The 24,016-nt window shown below is 41.8% G+C and overlaps 1 protein-coding gene across 16 annotated transcripts in view; it reads right to left on the reverse strand.

Annotated features, from left to right (window-relative positions):
* tacc2 (transforming, acidic coiled-coil containing protein 2) overlaps positions 1-24,016 on the reverse strand; it is a 43,886-nt gene that overhangs the window by 12,284 nt on the left and 7,586 nt on the right. For 14 of the 16 annotated variants that reach the window (XM_067524594.1, XM_067524549.1, XM_067524643.1 and 11 more), the window contains 5 exons: positions 23,740-23,853; positions 15,747-21,920; positions 14,496-15,095; positions 10,183-10,473; positions 233-339 (listed from right to left, as the gene is read on the reverse strand). In XM_067524594.1, coding sequence (XP_067380695.1) covers positions 233-339; positions 10,183-10,473; positions 14,496-15,095; positions 15,747-21,920; positions 23,740-23,853 — 7,286 coding nt within the window. The remainder of the gene's footprint in view (positions 1-232; positions 340-10,182; positions 10,474-14,495; positions 15,096-15,746; positions 21,921-23,739; positions 23,854-24,016) is intronic. The other 2 variants (XM_067524664.1, XM_067524658.1) reach the window with 1 other exon arrangement.

Below are 24,016 nucleotides of genomic sequence, written 5' to 3' on the forward strand. Positions count from 1 at the left end.
ACATTATATTAATAAGCTGTTAATTAAGCAAAAGATACACTGAACTGATCACTCAGCGTTTTTTTTTTTTTTGTTACATATAACAAAAGCCTTGGATATTTGCAGTGTCTCAAAAAGACAAGGACAAATATGAAATACTGCTTTATTTCTTCTGTCACCTGCCTCAATGCTAGTATGGTGTCATAAGGTCCAAGAAGGAATAACACATGATAAAATAGAGCTCTTACTGTACCTTGGTCATCAGATGTTAACTGCTGGCTCTGGCAATCTGTGGGAGAAGCAGCCTTCACTGGAGTTGTGGATTCAGGGGTTTCAAACGCTCCATCAGAGTCTGAGCTCCTATGGTAAAAGATATGGACACAATTAGTTATGGCTGCTGTAATGACTCAAATGGCTGTATAAGAATTATAGATACTGACGTCATGTGAGGGGGAGTGAAATAGCTCTACTGCACAAACATTATGGCACAATAGACTATTAGTTTAAAGTTGAGAAGTTTTGATATATATTGTGTATATATATAAATATATCATATATTTATCAAGGGCAGTATTGATTCCATTTGTGTTTATGGGTAAAAAAAAAAAAATGCCCCAGGTTAGTACGTGTGTGTGAACTTTCATGGCTACAAATGAAAGCACTCAATCTGTTGTGAGGTGACAGTTAATGGTACCCATGAGAATTACCACATTTCCCCACACATAATAACCCACATAAACACAAGACGACCCTAAATCTAAAGATGTCACAGCCATGAGATAGATACAGGGGAAGTGAGGTAATTATCAAACAACAAGAGTGGATAAATAAATAAAATACAGCCAGTATACAGCATGTTATCATTTTAAGCAAAGCCTGTATTGATTACTCTTCCATGCTGACCAAGCTCACTGCTCTTTTGATCAATGTGTTATCTGACCATAAATGGCACGAGCCTCCCGTAACTGTCTCACCTTTGTCTCACAGGCTCCCCAGCATCCCTGATCATGTTATCATGATGTGAGCCCCAGGAGAGACGCTGGAGGAGCCCCAGAGCCGGATCCGAGCCTGGGCTATCCCCTTCTCCTGCCCCTCCCAGCAATGTATCCCAGCCCCAGCGAGCCCACTGCAGTGGAGATAAAGCCTGCCACGCACTCACTGCCATGGCTGCCGGTGGGCCAATCCTGTCTGCACCCCGATGCAACCGCCTAAAACACAGGTAGCCACCACCTCTTCCTATTAGATGATGGCTAATACTGCCTACTCCAACCTTTCCTCTGGCTTCTGTTTGTCCTCTGATCTAGTATCCCAGCTCGCTTTGTTTCCAATCTCCAATGTTCATGTTGCTCCTCTTTGTCATCTGTAGCCATATCAGTCAGTCTCCTCTCCTCCCCAGACTGGCTGCAGAAGCCCACCGCCTGCCTACTCTATATTCTGGCTCACTTTCTCTCTCTCTCCTTTCCTCCAAGCCATCCTCTCTCTGCTTTCTGCCCTCCCTCTACCTAACTCAACCTCTCTCTCTTTCTTTCTCCTGAGCCACTTTGTTCTTTCTACACCGATGTAAAGGCATTCTACTGACAACCAGCCTAATAGGTTCTGATATTAATATTCCTATCACCACTGCATCTGATATACACTATTTATTCCCACCTTATCTTTTGTACCACAGTGTTTATTTATGCCTTAAAACATTTTAAAAAAATCTATACCTTTTTATTTATCAATGAATAGAAATACCTAGATTTTTCTCTACAAACACAGGTCATTTTCACAGACATAGTAAAACTAAAAAAAAAAAACTCCATGACTGCACCATGACCAACACATAGGTCTAAAACATCATCTATCCTTCAGTCTAGCCAATATGTGTAAAACGAATATTCAGATCCGAGAAATTTGTATTTAAAGAAACTGGAAATTAGTGCATTTTGCTGTTGTGGTCTTTATGTCCATGATTTCTGAGTCCAAATAACATCAGAGGTGGAGGTTCAATAAAAATAGCACTTCAACAGGTTCCACTTGCATTGCAGTGTGCTCCACAGACACATGATATTCATTAGGCTAAAAGTGGGACCTATTTATTATCCCTTTCTCAGGTCAAACCTCTTAAAATTCTCCTCTTAATCAGGGTGTTGTGATGCAAAATGAGACTGCACATGGTTAATAAAGAAGGCCAGAGCTGTGATCTGTGTGAGGGCTTAGTGTGTCCCAGCAGGATAAGACTGGTTTTACTGGAGATCGATCTGGATCAGTCACTGGGAAGTAGGATCATATTGTCAGATGGTCAGACAGGCTGCCCTGAGGAGAGGACCCACTTTCAAAGCATTATAGGTATCAAATGCCAAATAAGCATACATCACAAAAACGTAAACCGAAATGGATCCACTCAACCTGTTCGTTGTTGAAAAAAGACACAGCTCTGTTGAAGTTTCGCTTTGATGAGTAGAATGAAATATAGCATTTATAAAAGCATTTTCTTGGTGATTAAATGGAAATACATGAGAAAACTGAAACATAAAGTAATCAGGGATCATTTCAGTGTTCTTATTATGTCCTTGGAGAGGACATTTTTCATTTAACTACAAACACTGTGTTGCTATGGTAACTGGAAGTCGTTCCCACCATATGTTCCACTACGGCAGAAGAAAAAAAACAAAACTCGCTCGATGCAACAGACCAACACACATAAACATACACTAACCAAGGTTTACCTATCCAATGAGAAACTAGCTCAGAGATGTGTGAAAGCGATTGTATTTAAGACAAATGAAGGCACATTGCAGAGGTACTGCGTGAGGCAAACAGCTGCTGCATCAGCATCATCTATATTCAGTCATGCTACATGCCAGTGGTTTGGAAACAAAGGAAGCAGCTTTCAAATGGGTAATAGACATAAATTTGTAACATGCTTTTAGAACTTATTAGATGAATAAAAGTCAATCTGGCATTGTATTCCATGCTAATACAACCATGCCTTTAGCAGCTCTTACGTCACCTAGTGGCAGACAAAACATAGAAAGAGGAAAGGCAGCATGTGGGTGAGCAGTCAGGGTATGGGGGCGAATAGAAACAAAGAGAGTAGCAGTTAATAGCAGCCTATCACAGGCTGAGATGACTGCCTGGAGACAGAAACTCTGCAGCTTGAGGAGGCAGGGAGGCGCTGCAGTTCAGCCAGCCAGACGTGCGTCTGCTTTTAGCCAAATCCAACTCAGCTTGTCTAAACAGCCTTCACGGGGCTGAAGGGGGAGGCATCATCAGCTCTGGGGAAGAGGGGGAAACTGGGCCATACCAACAAATAAACCCATTACCACCTGTCTGTTCAATATGTACAAATTATTCCAAAATATCACATTTTATGATGTGAACATTGCAAATAAAGAATGATTCTTTACAGAAAAGGCAGATAACCAGTTAGGAAAAGTAGATAAAGGGATGGATAAAAGGAAGTGGGCTAGTGGCTGCTGGTCTCCAAGCAGCTGTGTGATTAGCCTCAGTGGATTATCTCTTTCTATCGTCTCTCAGCTGTCAAAAACATGCCAACTGTCACTCATACTTTTTTGTTTTTAATTATCTTGCTTTCCTGGACCACCACTGATAACTGTAGGGCATGCCACATAACTGTAATGTTCCAGTTTCCAGGCCAGCTGGGGGCCATTGCTGCATGTCATACCTTATCTCTCCCATCATGTTTTCTGTCTGCTCTCTTTATTGCATCTGCCCAATAAAAACACAAAAATGCCCACCGTGTCTTTTTTTAAAAATGTTTGCGCTACAATCTTGCTTTTGTTATAGTCTCCTCATGCACCAATCCCTTCACCTCTCAGCTGTTGGAGATCTTTAAGGAAACATTTTTGTCGGCATTAAGTGGGCAGTTCAATGCTTCACTTGCATTACCAAATGTGAGAAACAAAATACTTTTTAATGAATAAACAACCAGCTACATAAGGTTTTACCAGAATATGAACTTGAACACAAACAATGCTTTGTAAAATAAATACTTAAATATTTCCTGTACTTTTTGTGTAAATTTATATTTATAATATGCTAAATGCTATATGTCTGTTTAAAAGAAAAAGGAGAGTTATATGTCTGTCTTATATTACATCATGGTCTCTGAGCACCCTGTAAAGCACCTACTATATTTACTATATATACTACTACTATGTTTACTATATACTATATATTTACTATATATATAAAAAGAAAATATTTTTACAAAAGCCTCTCCAGTTTCTGCACAGATCTGATGTGGTGAGCAGGGAGAAGCTTGTTGAGGCTTCTTATTGGTACAAAAGCACAAAGCCACTCACTCCTCTGGAAGAGATTCTTCAACCAGAGGAAACGATATCTTATGGAAAATCACTCTGCACCGTCTGCAGGTCATTTGCAGGTCTCAAAGAGCAGACATCTTACAATTGCACTGTGTGTAACTTCATCTGGTGTGTAACTTCAAAAATCTGAGTAATGATAAAAACACTCTCCTTTGGTGCTGCATATCCCTTTGTCCAAGAAATCCACTGAATTTAAAAACAAAGACTCCACTGAGACAAAAGAGTGGCAGACTGAGATAATGGCTATCTGTAGTCCTAGTCTAATCTGAGATTTTGACTCCTAGCAGATGGCACATTAAACAACAGGCCAGGTCTGTGAGTCACAGCTTCAGAGTTTGGGGGTTGGAGGGGGGGTGGAAGAAGCTATGAACTGGCCTCTCATTTAAGGTTTTATTGAAGAGGTGAAAATTAAAAATGAAAACAATATTACTCTAATAATAATCTTACACTTAGTTCCAGTATAAATGTTTTGCATATTATTAGTGACTTTGAAAGTGTTATACAATTCATGGTGTAAACACAGTTAAAGCCTTATTAGTAATGGCTGAGGTGTTGGGCAAAGATATTCTGCTCTTGTAACCTGTAAGAGAACAGCTATGAACTCAACCTTCCAGTAATAACGGTCTGTACTTTGATGCTTATATTTTGAAGAATTCAGTCCACTGTGGGCAGAATTTAATGGAGCTTTAAAATGAAAATGACTTTGCTATAAATCATTCATATTTACATTGCACACAGTGCATACACACAAGTGTTTGCTTATGCCTCTCCTGTGTTTCTCCCCAGGTCCTGCTTCCCTTGTGCAGTAGTGTGTGTGAGATATAAATACAACACAGCAAAGTGGAGCACTCTTGCTCTTTTTCCCTCCCTTGCTCTAACACTGTCTTTCTCTTATCCTCTGATATGTCTTCTACGCCCACATAGTGAGTTCTACTCAACACAGAACAAAACATCACCGCAGCCTGCCAGTGGAACACACTGTATTCATTGCTTTATTCTGGTTTCCACAGGCTCCTGTGAAGCGCCGTTATGTTGCATCCATTTGTGCTGTACTATGGTTTAGATACACTGATGCACATGTGCCTCCACGCCTGCTCCAAGTTGCTCATCCTTATTTACACAAGAGGAAACAACAATGATGGCGTGCTCAGTTGGTCACGCTGGATTTTACAGTCTGTAAAAGATTTAGTTTGTATAGAAAAACTGAGGAATGTAACAGGATAAGATGTTACAGGCTACACTCATCAACAGTGACACTGTGGCGACAACAACCCTAATGTTTATTTATAGGTGGTTTCAATGTCCATAATAAATCAACCTGTACCTAAACTTAACGTTAATAACAGGCAAATTTGAAAGCCATGTATAAATAAAATGCAATGAGAAACCTGTTCCGCTTTTAAGTTCAGTATTTTTTTCTGATTTTTATTGACTTGATTACACCTCTGAACATTTGCAGACAGAACACTAAGTACAAATGCAGGTTTAAGCCAAACTCACATGTGTTCTTGAGCAGGACAGGGGGTCTGTCCTTGCTCTATGGACTCGTTGGCTCCCATTCTCAGCTCACTCTGTCCCCCCTGCCCTCCCCTCCACTTTGTCCTGCTATCCAGCCACCTTCCACATCCACTTTCTTCCCCTCAAATCTCCTTCTTCTTTTGCTCTTATCCTCGCAGAGGTGGCACCCTGTGTGAGATGGTGAGCACCAGCTGAGCTTACTGTGCTGCAGTGCAGAGGATGAGTGAGTCTTGTTAGCATCAGGAGCAAAACACTGGATGAGTAAAGGCTCCTCACTTTATGCACAGCATCCCCAATGCTCTGTTCCCCTACAATCCTCTGTTCCTCTACAGTGAATATTTTCCTTTCCCATTTGATGATAAAGTAAGAAAAGACAAGAAGGGATAGAATCTCCAAGAGCAAAATTAAAATCAAGAAGAGTACAATCCACAACACCTGGGATAAAATAATAATCCTTCTTTCTTGTTGTCTGAGGTCTGAGATGCCTCGTCTCTGTTTGGTTGCTGATATCACCGAGCTCTGTTGCTGCTTTCACTGCCTCCTCCCCCCTCTCTTCTCCACTCTCTCCCCTGACACCAACCTCCTGTGCCTTTAAAAAGACAAGCAGCTTTTTCCTCATCTGCTACCGTGACTATGTAGGGGAGCTAAACAATAGCGGACCCCCCCAAATCTCGCTGCTTTCTCTGTCACCCTGTCAGTACCATCCTTTCCCCCATTCCACCAAGCTTATCTTTCGACTTTGCTTTTCTCCTGCCAGAATCGCCCTTTCTCATCCAATGTGTTGCATAGTGAAAATGTAATTTTTGTGCCTCTTTTTCACATAATGGAAGCTTCCAGCACTCAGCGTGGCAAACCAGAGTGATGCCTGAAGTAAACAATAGAGTCTGAAAAACTAATATGTGCGTCTATTGTTAAGCTCTATTGGATTCTTTTTCATTCAAGTCACTCCAGCACTTTGTACCAACACACACTGACAATACTGGCATTGGAATATCAAGAAGGAGACAAAAATCTAACAGTTAAAATATTATATGATGTGTTATGAGATTTTTCAGAATTCCCAAACAGAAATACACTGATTTTTGCTAAACAATCAGAAACCTCTTCCTGCAGACATAAGAGCATCTGCATTTCTAGATGAATAGTACTTTAGTGTCAAATCCCTTGGCAGCAGGCTGGTTTGGTGATCTAATTTACGAGCACTCTCATCAAACCTCCAATTGCATCAAAGACCAGAGGAGGACTAATGATACTCTGTCTAGCTGTGTCTTACAGTGTCTATTGTTCAGTAGCTGGTGTGTGACATATCAAGACAATATGTCCTGTGGGATTCGAATAAGAGCAGGAACAGGTTATGTGAATTTTCCATTGATTGTCAAGGAGTAATGGGAAAGAGAAACTGGAAATATGAGAAGAATAAATATGTGGTACACTCATGGGAAAGTGAGAAACTGAGGATTTACTACAATAGAAATTCCAGCCTGCAGCACTTGTAGTCACCAAGTTTGCTGTTTACAGGGTTCAGGTCACACCTCTGCCGAAAAGGACCAAAAATGTACATTCATACAATGTAGAACACAAAGCCTAGGGTTCAAGTCCAACCCAACACCACATTTAAAAATGGGTGTGTTTGCGTGTAAAAATGAAGTCCATTAACCGATGTTCACAAAGAATATTGATGTAATTTTAGTATCGGATGAGTTGGTTGGCCGATGTTTCACAGCCTGGGGGGAGAAGTAAAAATGCTGCCCACTCACAACTCCCAATGCAGACCCCTGATAAAACAGAAATATTGATTGATAGTTCCATCCAGACCCTTACACCAATTCAAAGATGTTTCTAGGGCAGAAAAGCATGTACAGCGTGTATATAGTAAAAGTTCTGTTCTATTGAATAGCTCACAGAAACATCCCCATCTTAGAAGCTTCCGGGCATGTACTGTTGTGAAATCTGTAGACTGAAGAAAATGAAGAAATAAAAAATTCAGCTAACTCAGGCACTGGAAGATGCAGCTGTGGCAGGATTTTCTAAAAGATTCATAAACCGAGGAAATAGGGTCACTACAATTTACCTACATGCAGCCTCTTTTATTACTTAAAGACATTGTACTGTGGAAAACATATAAAGCAGTGGTTTAAATAAATTTACAACATATGTCCAATCTTAACTAAATATGACAAGTGAGACTAGAGGGAGTTACAGATTCATCAAAGCTTTACTTTTCAATAGTAATGGGAGAACAGCTGCTTATGGGGCAGCTTTTCCATATGCCAAGAAAAAGGTGCACTGCAGACTTTATATATCTGCACAAATAAAGGTTAAACGAGGGGTAGACCTGTCAACATACTGTAGCATGTAACATAGTGTTTTGGGGGTTCTCTACAGTCTCAAGAAGAAATTAAGCTGACAGAGATGATTGGTGGTCACAGGAATCTAGAAAAACAAAGCATCCAAGGCACTTCTCACGTATAACTGCAGCTGTACATGAGTAGTGTGTATTGTTTTGTATAATTATTAGTTTAAGCCTTTCAAATGAAAATGTAATTATTATTAATGAATCTTTAGCAAAAAAGCAACTTAAATATGTTTGTTTTTAGATTACATTCTGATTATCACATAGTAAGGAAGGGCAATTTACGTTTGGATACAGTTTGGGTACAGTTAAATGCCTTTTAGATAATAATCTAGCTGCTCTAAAAGAGCGGCTTAGTCCCTACAGAGATTGATACATCATCACTTTATAACCAGTAAAGATAATTGTTCTTTGCATTCAGTGTGACATTACTCAAGAAACTACTTTACTAGATTAAATTGTTTCAATGGTGACAGATTGATCCACTCAGAATATTCATCCATGTTTTGATGGTCCTCTACTCTTTCCTACTGCTATATAGCAGCCCTCTCAGTGAATATAGAAATTATACCAAAACAAAGCTAACTACAACATAAAGATTCGGGGTTTCTCTGAGACAAATGGGTTGTAAGCAAATGTGTACATTTTACATAATTTTCAATTCAACTGTGTGAGATACATGAGCTCTGGTGTGTCTGCCTGTGTTCATTCATGTGGGCATCAGGCGAATGCAGCACTCAGACAGCAGAGTGCAGAAATAGGCTGGCCATAAAATATTAAGCCTCGACTCTGCAGAGGAAAAAACCCCTCTGCTGGTTGTAGAATACACTGCAGTGTGAAAGAGGCTGAGTCATTCCCTCTAATTATCTGTATTAAATAAAGTGCAAAGCCAAAAAAGAATGTAAAGAAATGCTTAGTATTGCCAGAGGGGAAACAGTGTTGATAGATGGATGTAAATTTAATCAACACTAGTGTTATCAAGGAAAATCACTGTATTCTGAGCTGAAACAACAGCTTGATGTAATAACACAAGCAACTTAACTGGCAAGAAATCAACCACAATATCAAGATGTTATGATAGGGCCATTCTGCTGATGTAGTAGGCAAAACAGTTACTTGTGAGTTCATTCTGAAAATGACGATAACACTGCATGCGATCCATCTGTATGTCATGTCAGGAAAGCAACACCATTTCCATCATGCCTCTATGAAGAGTCAGCCAGCAGCTGGTTACCTCATCTTATGTTAAGATTAGAAATGAAAGAAAGCTCCTCTTTTTATACAAAGGTAACAGAATCCATATAAAAGCACCTCTGAAGGCCATTAATTACAAGATGTATTCTTGCTTGTTTAATCCACAGAAAAACAAAGTGTAGAAGGGATTATGTGCCATTTCCATACTATTTATTGCCCTACTGGGTCCGGCAGAAATGCTAGGACATTACTCAAGCAAGCCAGGAAATGGTCCCACACATAGCAATGCAGTTAAGAATATTTTGTTGCTTTTGGATGGGCTACCTCTTCCCCTGAGTTTCCAATCTTTATGGTAAGCTAAGCTGACCAGCTGCCTATCCAAGCACCATATTTACTATGTAGGCATACAAATTATTTTGATCTCCTCTTTTACTGAAAAAAGAGAAAAAAGGCCTATTTACTAAAATGTCGTACTATTAAGTCAGAATAAGGAAACAGCATGGGTGACTACATTTTCTGTAATTTCTCTCGCTATTCAGCTCTGAGGATCAACGTCTAGAAGGCACTTCAGTGTGCCAGATGTCGATTTAATGCTGTAATTTGACCTGTATGGGGTTTGAACGCATAAGGACATGGCTACTTTTCATCAAAGAGGTTAAAGGGACTAAAAGAGTAAATCTACGGAAGGATCATGCAAATGGAGCAGAGCAGAGGCAAACAAAAAACTAAAGTCACATATTCACATCACATTTTCTGTGCCTCATATGAGCTTCAGAGTGAAAAATCAGCCAGAGTTCATTTTCATACCTTAAAGGGGGGTGGCAGGGTGCAGAAGCAGGGCAGCGGTCATCATACTGGTAAGCAGATGGTGCAAGAGGGGAGGAAGGGGCTGGAGGAGGAGAAGCACAAGGAGAGACAGGTGGGGTTGGTAGACCTTCAGTTTCGTGCCTTTCTGGGGGTGTGGGAGGAGGAGTGGGGAACTCTGTGCAGTTGGTGAGGTGAGGAGGGAGGGCAGGCAGAAGGTGGTGTTCAGTGGTAGGAGGTGGGGGAAAGTCGGGGGCACAGTCACCTCTCTCAGCCTGATCAGCGAGCGAGGCCCTGGGGATGAGGAGACACAACACATCATCAGAGAGGCCAAAATACAAAAGCCCTCTGAGGACTCACATTTTCCTCTATACAAATGAACCATGAGGGAAACTCACCCCTGAGCAGAAAAAGATGCAGCCCCTTGCTCTGTGTCTAAACCTAGCAGTGACTTGAAAAACAATACTCCAACCATCCTAAGAACGTTGTGTCCTTACATGACAGTCCATGTTTCTCTTGTTTGCTCTACTTTGCTTCTGCAATAAAGTAGCCTGTTTGAGGGTGTCTGGCTCTGTCATTATTGGCCACCTGGTGGAGTGGATTTGGCCTCGATCCAGGCCAGTCTTATCAGGAGTGGTAGGCTCTCTAATCTGACAGGCAGCGCAATGGACACCCATGCAGCTGTTCCCCTACTTGGGGCATGCCCCCTGTTTAGCTCTAAAAATACCCCAGCTGCCTCTTCTGCAGATTAGAGCTTTAACAATACTTCCATCAGCTAAAGCACATTTACAGTACTCTGACATCAAGTGAACTCTCTGCTGAGCTGCACTTTCCAAACGTCTCTTCCAACTCTTTTCAACGTGAAACTGAGGTCTAGTTTTCTCCATCTCGCTCTCCAGTAAATTCAGAACATATAATGAGGGTGTGTGCATAAAAGCACAGAATTTACTAATTATTTCCGGATGGTTGACACATATTATAATACCATATATGAACTTTTATTTGGTCCCATTCCTCTCATTACAAATCCTCAGTCAGTGGCTCACACCAGCAGGCCAAAGCTATACATGTGTCAGGATCTGTGGTCAACTTGGCACATGCAGCCTGGAAATAGAAACAACTAAGTCACAACATAGTCTGAGCAAACTGTCATAAGACGCAGTGCTGCATCCAAAGATGGACAAAAACTGTTCCGGCGCAAATAAAGTAACACATCACCCCACAAGTGAAGACAATCGACAGAAATTTAAATTCCACTAAAGACTGGGGAAGGGTAGAGTATTACCTGGTTCAGTGGTTTTCATAGGGAGATAATGTGAGCTGACCTACTCAGGTTAACAGCTGGAGCTTTTCAACTTCCTTCCAGATACTGTATGATGGGTTTGAACTAGAGCCTTTATTACCATAACAGGAGGAATGTAAGAAGTTGGAGTGAGCATGCTATTTTTCAGCTACACACTTCTTTGTGGCATTATAGTTTTACTGTTTGAAATATCACCTGGTGACTGTTTAATGGAGTATTCTATTGCTGATAATGCCGCTACGTGTGAGGTGTTACTCTAGGGCCCCTCATCAGCAGTAATAAAAAAGCAAATCCAGATATTGCAAGGTCCAGACATACATAGTACTCATTTCTATCGTAGTGTAAATAACAAACCTAATTCTCTAACCGTCATTCCATGTGCATTAAGAAAACAAACATGACAAAGCTGATAAAGCTGCTAAGATGTTTTAATGCTGCAGTGATTGGAGGATCAGTTCTGTCTTTTAGTCAGTAGCTAGCTCATACTGTTCTGGCACACAGTCTGTAAATCTACTGCACATTCAAGACCAAACTGTAGATATTGCAAACACAAGTCAGACACTAATCCACAAATTTATGTCTGTCACCAGTGAAAATAAATTATTACTTAAAGGCAGCTTAGCATGGTTGAATAAATGACAGACCTGAGATTATCCACTCCATTTCTGCCAGCAAAAGGATATGAACCTACAATCACCATGGTAACTTGTCTATTTACAGTAAAATGTGGGCTACTCCAAATATATCCTACTTATCAAGCCAAAGAGTCACAACCGTTCCTGTAGTGCTTTGTGTGTAAAATGGCTTCACAAAATGGTTTTTATTTAAAACTAGCAATTTTTAAAAAGTATACTTTCTATGGTACAATTATACCATATACAGTAAGCCAGTCAATGGCCCTTTGCATTTGCTGCAAGGACTGCAGTCCTTTCATTCACTTTGTCATTATAAGAAGAGATTTCTCTCAAACCCTCAATCAGGCAACTTCCACATCAAGTATGGGAGGAGAGAACGACATGCTGTAACCTGTAACATTTTTCAGTACAGTACACAGTTCAGTTTGTAACTTTATTCCTTCTGTTTTTGCCTTCTACCTCTTCATCTGTCTGTCCCTTTCTTCCGCCCATCTGGTGAGGTCAGTAGAGACAGAGTGTAATTAACAGTAGTCACCTAGAGACCATCTGCTGCATCCACCTGGATGGATTTAAATGCAAGAACCTACTGTAGACACACAAAGGAAAGAAGTGCAGCTAGTACCTGCCAACTCACCCAGATTTCTGCCACAGAGGAATCCATGACACAACTTTAGAGGTAACTACAATAAGTGATGGAAATGACTTCAGCTGAGTGCCTGCTGCTCTTCAAAAACATCAGGACTAGTTACTGTGTGTCCAAGTCTTTCTCTCCTCTGTCTACTTCTCTAATGGACTCTGTCATAAACACTCACGCCACAGAACATGCTCAAGTGTTTCTCTGAACTCTGGCTTTTGTTCCACTCTTTCTGGTCTGTGCAAATGACTTCAGTGGAGCTGAGTGCCTGCCCAAATTCCTCCCACTACAGGCTTCAGTTCACAAAGCCACACAGACTGAGCACGACTGACAGCTAGGACAGCCTCTGGGGCGGGGAGAAAAAAACACACACACACGTGCGCGCACACACACAAACACCAACCGTGCAGTCACATATCTGTCTCTGCCACACAAATGCAAGTGTAACTTTATCTATTGAAGAAGCCTATAGTGGAAATAGCAGTGTCACTCCTCCTCTCCCACGCTATGAACAAACCTTTATGTCTCCAACAGCAGTGATGGGACAAGTGTTGTGACTGACAAGCAGCAAGTGCTATTCTGGCATTTGGGATGGCTCCTGGATATGAAGCACACAGCAGGAGGAGCGACAAGGGACATAACTGAGGACAACTGACTGAAGAAAAGAAATAAGAAGGAATTCTTAAATCTAATCCGGCGTAAAAACTGTGCCAAATCAACATGTGGACAATGATACGCTGTGGCGACCCTGAACTCACCAGATAAGCCGAAAGGACAAAACAAAAACTTTTGTTAAAAATTACTAAAAGAGTAAATATGAAATCACTCTACATTAACAACACATTATTGGCTGAACCTCTTTCACGGGGCAAGAATGACATACGTGGAAAGCTAGTCTGGCAAGAGCTGCTAAAATGCTTAAATAAACGTTGAATGTCCACATGCAAGTGAACAACGCACTAGTTTACTATGTGTGTTTAACTTAGTCAGGAGTTTTAAAAGCATAAAAGGATAAAAGCCATTATGAAAACAAATAAAATCTGCAAGACTCCTTATTTGTCCCATCAGACACTGGTAAACCACTAAAGACAGCAACAACCTACCAGACACCCTTGAAGTGTCTGAAAGCCAAACAAAGGCACCAATAGCAGTCTCCAAGTGCATGGAAATCCATTTTAGATGTGTGACAGGCAGAGCAGTGTGTGAGCTAAGCTGAAAAGCACACATCCTCATGAGATTCCCCTTTTTACACACAAGTTAGCTGCAATAAAATGTCTCTGATACACCACAGTAATGGAAATGTTTTGATAGGTTTTAGGAAAACTATCAGGTCTAAAAAGCCATACACAAATCATGTCTGGTTTCCTGTTTGAAACCACAACTACAAAATTATAAGTCTGCCTGTCAACCTGTTGTTCTTAATGGTAAAACTCTATAATCTTTGGAGTTTAGATGTTATTTTAAATCTAGACTCTGACTGAGCTCTGAAGGATAACAGTCCTGTAGCAGCAGCCTTATAGGGAAACATTACTTCACAATTTATTCAAACTAGTGAAGTAGCTGTCACTGGAAATTGTAAACAATACATGACCCAGGCTGTACAACACAGACCGTGTCGTTGCTATCATGTCATTAGTGTACATGCTCATGAGACAAATTAAATAAAAGACTGAGCAATCTCACTGCTAAAGAAGTCAATGTCATTGATTTTATATTAATGTAAACACTTTACAAAGACATTTACCCGCTGTCCGGTCGCTTCTCAGCAGAACGCTGGACTGTTTCTGTCAGTGCAGTTTCCTCAGCTGGTATATTAAATTGCTTCTCAGGTGGGAGCTCTACAGGTCTTTCCACCACCTCACAGGTTGGCTTCTTCTCGGATTCTAGAGTCTCGGCTGTCTTTGTTACTTTTGGTTCATCATTCTTTGTGCCTACTGGGAGCAGGACATCATTTATTGCTGGTTCTGGGAGCTCCGCTGTGCTTTTTGTTGGTTCTAGGAGCCCAAGCGGCTTCTCTGCTATGTCTGAATAAGTGTCTAGCTCCCTTTTTGGTTCTGAAAGAAGCTGGTCCTCTTTTGTTGATTCTTCTGGGAGCCCTACTTTTGTGCTCTGTAATGATTCAATGAGTTCTACTGTCTTCTGTGTTGGTTCTAGGAGATCTGATGACTTCTTTAAAGGTTTAGGAAGATCCACTGGCTTCTTCACAACATTTACAGGTTGGATCTCTCTTGTCTTCTCTGCTGCTACCTCTGGTGACAGGATCTCAGCTTCTCTCGGAGGAGCCGCTATCTCCTCAGTCGGAGTAAGAAACTCTAGTTGAGGGGACTCCAGTGATGGGAGGGGTCTGGAAAACGATATGAAACAACAAGAAAATGGGGGATTTATTGTTTAGTTTAAAGCACATGCACAATGAATGACGTGTGTGTTTATGTGGCTATGGACACTTCATGTGCGCACTCCAGTTCTCTAATTATATGTATCTGTTTGCATTTGTGTTGTTATTGCATTGTGTCAGGCATATTTATGAATGTGTTGAGTGTGTTTTGTGTGAGAAAAGGCTCTTTCTTGCCCTGGAGAGCATGGACAATGTCACAGCTGATGTCATCCTTTGAATATAAAGGGCTGCATTACATCCATTAGACTTCAGCAGGCACAGTCATCTGACTCAAGCCCAACAAAGTGTAGCTCTGTGTTTACCTCCTCATTCATATTCATTGTCACACTGCTCTCTGGAATATCACTCTAAACTAGTCCAGAACATGGTGTTACTACAATGCTAAGCTGAAGTAAACCTCAGAAATCTCTGAATACTGAATGAATAATACACAGGGTGAATATTATCATTTTACAGCCTATATAAATAAATATAAAAGTATAGCATATAGTATCCATGCAATCCAGTATTCTTTAGTCATCTGACTTTTGTGGCTGGTGACACCATCAAAAAAGGTGTTATGCACATTTATTAATTTTAAACACATGTCATTGTGTTTACCTTGACATATCCACTGTGTTCACTTGTTCACTTTGGGACTGGGATGCAGCTTCTCTTAGAGCTTTTATCCAGTTTGTGTCTGGTTCTTGGGCTGTTTGTCCAAATGTTGAACTTTCTGACAAATCCGAAGACTCTTTATTCACACACACAGGTTCAACAGGACAGAGGAGGTTTATAACATTGTCATCCAGGGGCTTTGAGACCTGATCATAGGGCTTCTCAGACTGGGTAGGGGCTGTAAGAGGGGCTGATGCAAAATCTTCCAAACACTTTGATGAAACAACAGATGGAGCTATGACTACACCAGGAGTTATTTTATGTGCTGTGCCACTGTCATTTTCTGTTGCCTCAGAAAGAAAAATGTTCCGCCCAGAGAGACAAACAGTAGGCTCAGTGCTGTTGTGTGACACCACAATTTCACAGGGGCCTGAAGCTTTAAATAATCCTGAGTCACTGTTTTCAGCACTCACGCTCCCAATTATGACTACCTGTTTTTCTGTTGCTTCATTGTTTGTCACTTTCATCTCACCGTGTACCTTCCCCTGGTTGCCAACTTTCTGTTGGTTTAATGCTGTTTTATCTTCCTTTGTGATCTCATCTACTTCAGGGCTTTTTATAGGTGTTTGTACTACTGGGCTGCTTTGTGTGGTTGACAGTTTATTGGAGCTTTGTAGCTCAAGAGGCTCCCACACTGTATCCTGAATTTCACACTCCTTTGTTTCATTACTTTTGCCCTTCACCTCCGTGGCAGCACTGAAATCCTTTTCCACAGTTTTTGGTTGCCTAACAAAATCTGGCAGAGTAGTGAATACTTTTGCTGCCTTTGAAGTGATTTCTTCAGCCTGGTTTTCGCTCGGAGTAACTTCTCTAAATATGCCTTGACTATCTGCACTGAGCTTTGTTGAAACAGAGATTTGGAAAGTCTCATATTCTTGCGCTGGAGATTCAACAGACACAGCAGTGCCCATTGAGGTCTCTGGTTTTTCATGCCGGTTTTGACCGATAGCTGATAATTTGCTCTTTATCTGAGCTTTACCACCCACATAATTCACAAAGTCAGTGCCTGGCATTAAGTCTGTATCTGCCTGAGGTGACTCTAACTGTGGGCTTTTATTCTTATCCATCTCCTCTCTTGTTTCTCTTACATTGGTGTAACTTGTTACTATCCCTAGCTCAGCAGAGGCTTCTCTCTCAGCAGCTCCTACACTCTCATTGACAAAGTAAGAAGGCATATAAACTGTGTCAGTTCCTGAAACGGCTTGTGCTCCCTCTTCCTCCTCTCTCTCCAGACCTATCATTTGTTCTTTACTCCTGTCATCACTTGTTAACTGATCACTGCATACTGACTGACACAAATGTCCAACACCACTGTCTCCTTTCCCTTCCACTCCTTTCGACCCTGGAACCATTATTTGGGTCTGCATGACCTGACTTTTTAGACCACTAGATCCCAGACACTGCTCCTGTTGTTCTTGTTGCTGAGCAAAACTGTTTGGATCTGGTGTGAGCTGTGATTGGCTAAGAGCTCCACTCAAATGCGGTGCTGCATCCCTGTCAGAGTTGCGCTCCAGTGTAGCTGTCATAGTTTGGCACACATTCTGATCGTAAAACGTCTGAGGTTCACAACCAGACTCTACCTCAGCACTTAGCATGTCTCCAGTCAAGCCTGCGGGTCTATTAGGAACTAAGCAGCAATTCTCTGTATAGCTTTCAGATGCAATAACTACACTCTTCCCTTCTCCTTCTTCAATTATGTGCCTAATTGGTGATTCAGTCTTTTCTACATTATGTGATGGCTGCATGTCTCTGGTTTCCTCTATAGCATCTTTATCTGGACCATAATTATGCCGTAGTATTGTCCCTGCTTTTTCCGTCTGCAGCTTTCTGCCGTTTGCGGTTTCCTTTTGATTATTTGTTGTCATCTCTCCAGTTTGCTCTGTTTTCTTTTCAAACAGCATGGAGGTCTCATCTCCCATTGTGTATTTCTCTTTCATATTGTCCTGTTTAATTTCGTCAGAAGCCTTGTTGGTAGGCATGGCAGAGCTGAATGGGCAGCTGACATTTATGAGGTCCTCCCTAATGGATGCTTTAGTAATATCAGCTTTAATGCCAATGTAGTCCTGCTCAGTTTGAGACAAAGGAATGATCATATCAGAATCACCCTTTGTTAGTACATCTGTTGCACTGGGAGGCTGAGCTGAAGGAGACAAATTTTGCTCTTGTGAAAATGGAATATTTACTACATGAATTGCAAAATTTTCAGGCTCAACAACAGACTCCATGGCATAATTTTGATCGTCCGGTTTTGGACAAATCTCCTCAACTTTATCACAGATATCATCTTGCTCCAGGGCTGATGACATTTCCCTGCTGCTGTTGCCATCCATTTCTTTGGAGACTTTGGTGCTGTCACCATCAGCACTGTACTTATCAATCAGCTCAGGACGAGAGATATCACAGTCAGAAATGAACTCCAAGTGACTCAACATTGGACCAGGAGGCTGCAGCACAGAAGTAGGATTACTGGCATATAGCTCAGTAATAGGAACTGGTTGCTCGGAAGCTTGTACTTCTGAAGTCAGTGATTCATCCTTTTTCAGGTCAGCTAGTTGAATTGTGGACCTAGGCCTCTCACTAGCTTTCGTGGGATCAGTGGTAATTAATACACAAGAAGGTGTTTGATTTAAATCGATGTAAGGCTGATGACTGAGAACTAACCCAACAGGCAACTCAGCGGAGACTTCACTTAAAGGCTTGCAGGTATTTTCCGGTGGAAGCACATATTGTGAGGAGACAGGATGCTGGTTACCCTCTTTTTCTTCAAAAACAACAGCATTACTTCTCAAGGGTGCCCCCTGAGGTTGGTCAGTGTTGATTGAACCTTTAGACTCGGCATTTGACTTATCTACCTCTTTACCCTTTGACAAACACAGATTTATAGGATCCTTCTCTGCTTCTGCTTCTTCTTGCTTCATCAATGTTGCTGACACCTGTGTACGATCACCCTCAAAGACAGCACCTCCTGCTCTTTGTAAAATGTCAAAAGATTCTTCATTACTAGTCTGATTCTTCTCAGAAGGACATGAAAGTAATTTTGTGCAGGCCTCTGTCACCAACTGTAAATCCACAGTGTTTGTCACCAGGTTGTCACTAGCTGATTGATCTATGGCTATGTTCCCCTTGATATCTTTAGTTTCCAAATCTTCTTTGTCCAGTTGGACATCTTTCTGTGTCTTTGGAAAGTCCGCTGAGCTCTGTGTTGCTGTTTCAGGCTTGGTAGGAGCTGCATTTGTCGGAATTTCTGGCCTCTTTTGGTTGAGGAAGTCTGGAAAGATGTAGCTGGCCTCAACAACAGGATGGTGCAAACTTTCATGTACAGTCAGCGGAGGCAAAGAGGCGCAGTCCATAGCTGGCACCGACATGTTCCTGAGATCCACAGAAGAAATTACCTCTTGTTTCACTGTGTCTGCAAAGTGAACCCTGTAGTTGCCTCCACTGCTGTCACGAACATAGACACCCACTCCAGACATAACACCACTACCACTACTGCTCTGGGTTTGGGCTTGGATTTGGAACTCAGCTGTCCCGTCTTCTGTTGTGCTACTTTCAGGCTGGACCTGTTGAACGTTACTTGCTTGTTGCTCGACTGGGATTTGTTGTGAAGTACTCAAAGGCTGGGGTGAAACTGAAGACAGGAAGTCTTGGCTGTTGTTTTGCTCTGTCTCTGTGATGGATGACTCCTCACAACTGTGTCCCAAAGATGGTGCTTCCACTGAAATCAAATACTGTTTAAGCTCATCCCTTAGCCCTCCGATTGTATTGCTGGAGCTCTGTTCCAGGCGAGGTGGATGAGGTGAAATTTCTGTGCAATGCTGCTCCTGGCAGGGCTGAGAGAGACGCTCCCGTTCAGTGCAGAGGCTCTCAGTAATGGTAGCAGTCGGCTCACTCCAGCTCTGTGACTTCAGCTGTGACTCGGCAACATTGATGGGCGGACACCTCTGAGTCTCAGCTGATGACACCCCACTAGCAGAGCCTTCTGGCTGGCCAAATGAACTGTGCTCACTAGCCAGCCCTCCTCCTCCTCCCCCCTCTCTTGCTTCCTCCAATCCCACAGCACTCTGATCCCGAAAATCAGGACCAGTATGTAGCCTAAGGGGAGAAGTATTGATATAGGCTTCTAGGCGGGGTGGCTGCTTTTCTCTGTCTCCCTCTTCAGCTGGTGAGATCTCTGTGTCTGTACTGCAAATGGTTCTCTCACTCGGTCCCTTCGTTTCAGTCTCAACTGAGTTGTGTGGCATTCTGCCGTTGCAGCTTTTCTCAAATGCAACCTGTCCCCCTCTGGCTGAGAGCGCAAGTGAACAGATTAATGGGAGTGGAGGAAGGCTGTCCAGGAGTCCTTTTCTCTCTTCGTCTGCAGAGCTGAGGCACTTTTCTATTCCTTCCAAATCTTTCTCTCCCCCTTCTTTCTCCCTCTCTGCAATTGCTACAGTAGCTACGCTTTCTAGTGAATCACGCCTCACGCCTTCTCTCCCTCTCTTGCTTTCTATCACTTCTGGCATCGTTGGTGTTGTCAGTGGCAACGGAGCAACCACCGCTAAACCCTCGTCAAGGGCACTCTCCACGTAACTCTCTCCCACACAAGTCGCACTGTTGGTGAGTGGGCTCAGATTCTCCTGTGTGAATATCACTGCTTTGGTTGTAACTATAGCCTCCTGTGTTTGTGCATCGGATCTTTTATCAGCTGAAGCAGCTGGATTGGTAACTGTAGTTGGGAGAGTTGTCAAGGCTGTGTTTTGGTTGTCGATGACACCTTCAGTTACATGTTGCCCGTGCTGTGGGATTTTATCTGAGTGGTGATCCAGGCCACATGGGGCATTTGTTTGCTTGTCGTTATCTGACTGATGAGCCCTCTGTGAAAAAGCCCGATTGGACACAGGTGAAAAGGCAGAGGCAGTAAAATGATCTTGCCTGCTATGACAGAATGATAGCGGTGGGGTGGAGCTTGGCATTCCCCTGAGACTCAGCTGTTGCTTGTAATCGAACCCGTTATCAGGCTGTTTCCCACAAATCACAGTCCGAGTGTCTGCCTGTGGTACTGGTCCAGCATTTACATCTGAATCTGTGTGAATGCCTGCATTTATCAGACACTCAGGCTTTACATCATTTTCAGACTGTATGCCTGTCTTTGCTGCTTGTTCAGTTTCTACGCTTCTTTCCATCCTTTTCACTTCCTCTTGGTTCTCATTTTCTTTGTCCTGTTCTGCCCGCTTATTAGTTCCTAAATTCGTCTGTTTGTCTGTTTTTGACTCTGACTGATTCGGCACAGTCTGTGCTTCTGAGAGCAGATCTGAAAATGCATCTCTACCCTTTAAATAAGAGGTACTGCTCCCCAGTGTCTCATTAACTGCACCATCTCTCATTCCAGATTCCACTATACAAACATTAAAACTGGACACATCCACAATGTCTGCTACTCTCTCTGTGTCTTTCTCTGTGATCACAGCATTACACTCTACAGTGCCATTTGCCTCAGTGGTTGCATTAGAAACAACATGTTTCTCTTCATTCTCTCTCTGTTCGTTTAACAGAGCATATTTGGGGGTTTCTTTAAATAAGTCTGTACTTGCTGCTGTTTCTAAGTGTGTATGTTGGTGTATTTCCTTCTGCTCATCTACATGCGTTTCTGTTTCTGGCTCAATCTTAGTACATTTATCCAGGCTGGGCACTGCTTTTATTTCACTCTCTGTCTCTGCTGCCAAGGCACCATTTTGATTTCCCAAAATGTAATTCCTGAAACTAAACACAACTGTATCCTTCTGAGTGTTTGATGTCTCACTATTTCCATGTGTACTCTTGTTTCCATGGCCCCTGTTGCTATGTCCTGGCTGGACTACAATTGGAGGCAGTGGCGATGACTCGTTGGACATATTAACCATCACTTTTCCAGTTTTCTTCCCTACATCGTTAGCCGACTCAGACATACTGGAGGACTCCTTTGGATTAAAAATGCCCAATGAGGCCATTTGGTCTTCACATTCCTGAAAGGCCTCTTGGAGCTCCAAGTCAAGGAGCATAGATGGAGGAGGGCTCAGGGGTTGTTCACCCAAGGAAGGTGTGGCAGGAGGCTTAGGTGAAGTCTGGGCATCTGTGAGAACTGGGTCACTGTCATGAGGTCTGAGATGAGGGTAGGGTAACAGAGTTAGAGTCTGGACTGGCAGAAAGCTGGTCACTCCACAATGCCACTGAACACTGCTATTGGCGGAGCAGAAGCCCATGCAGACACCGCACACTCTGATATGCACACAACTGTACCGAGGATGCCTATCCTGAGATTTACATTCCCCTAAAGGAAATGATACCAGCTGAGTGTAAGCATATGGTTGTTAATGAGCATGTTATTCTGTTCATACACACCCAGACACATGGTTTATATAAGCTTTAGTACAGATGAATTCTCAGCATGTGTAGGAAACCCAGGGCTTCAAGTACAAAGAGGGCGGATTTTCTAATTGTAATATGAAACCTATGTATTGTATTTCATATTAACTTTTAAAGTATGAAACTAGCACTAGCATTACTGATAGCACCCAGCAGTATTGTGCTAGCATCCATCTACTTTGTAATAGTGGCAGATATGAAAAGCCTATATTCTGGCAGGTTTCGCATACTATAATGACTATTCTTATAGCTAATTCAAAAATGCTATTTCATTGTAAGGGCTGGTTATTATGAATCTGTTATAACAGTTACAGCCTTTTTATTATTTCTTTAGGAAAAAGAGATTGTAATAAATTATATGACTAGATAAACTTTACACATGCTTACAATTGTGCAACAAATACTGCCTCATAAATCAGATATCAAAGCAGTGACATTACCCTTTAAAAGGAAGTGCACAGTTATCAATAATGGTGAGAGTGTTGGAAACAATTTCCTTTAACAATTAGGCTATCGTTGCCATTTACTTGTAATTGCTGAGTCACTGCTACGTCATTAGTTGACATGACCAGAGAATGTAAGGGACCCTTTTTAATCTTTAAAGCCCAACTAAGTGTATTTGTACCATCATTATTTGGGAATAAGGTGCTTCTACACATCTACTCAAGTCACTAGCAGATTTCTTGGAATTTGCTCCACACAATCTGTTTTTCTAGTACATTTAGCAGCCACCATGACAACAGTCATTTTCATTTCAAGAGGTAAATAACGTGTGAAACAACATTGCTTTTTTGTGATTGGTTGCTAGATTCTCAAATGACTCATAAAGACTATGACTCTTTATGAGGAAGCACTGCAGAACCGCTGCCCTGAAAACTTGTTACTCACTCACCTCACTGACCTGTCACTCAAGCCTGCATCATGTTCACTTAGCAAATGTCCCACTTGGAAAAGGGTGGAGCAGCAAAACAGACTAAACTGTTTGCAGCTGTCAATTTTTGTTGTGCAATAAGCTGTTGCCTGCCATATCAGACCAGGTGTTTATTACAGTATTGCATTTTAACACAGTCTATGCCCTGTTAAAGCTGTAAAAGCAGAAAATAATTATTTTATTTATGCAGTTCTATTTTTATGTAATTTTAATTTGACGGTTATCTCACTGCCTGTCTGAAACTTCAACCAATAATTATTATCATTCTTCAATGAGCCAGGATGTTAGAACACTTTCAGGCAATACAACAAATAAATGGATTTAAAGTCGGCACCAAAAAATATACACAATGCCAGGCAATACTTGAGGCAGAACATAAAGTCAGTCAGTGAGATAATTCACCGAAGCATTAAACTAAGCAAACAACCACACCTCAAGTCTATAAAGACAGCCAACAGCCAAAATACAATATCCATCACACTCAAGTTAGAAATACATGATCATCATGTCATGTTTTTGTTCCACTCCATGCCCCAATGTTCACTCTTTATCCAGCAGGGTACTGCTGACCACATTCCACAGCAGATGCCCAAGTAGACCCCTTCATGCTTGTCTATGTGGTACCTTTCACTGAGAACCATGAGTGTTGGACTGACTTCCACGTGATGCTGCAGGCCTGCCAGCAGGGGGTTCACCCGCTCACATTCCCTCTGACCTGAGCTAGTCTGAGTGACACAGCTAACACAATAACACAACACACACACACACATTCACACATGCAACAAATCCAACAAATTGAAATCAGATTAACTTTCCTCACATTAACACTTGGATAATTTGTTCCTCAACCTGCATCTTCCAGTTTTTGTTTATCTTGAAAATGATTCATATTGATAATATA

This window comes from Channa argus, chromosome 1, assembly GCF_033026475.1.
Source record: "Channa argus isolate prfri chromosome 1, Channa argus male v1.0, whole genome shotgun sequence".
Classification (NCBI taxonomy): Eukaryota; Metazoa; Chordata; class Actinopteri; order Anabantiformes; family Channidae; genus Channa; species Channa argus.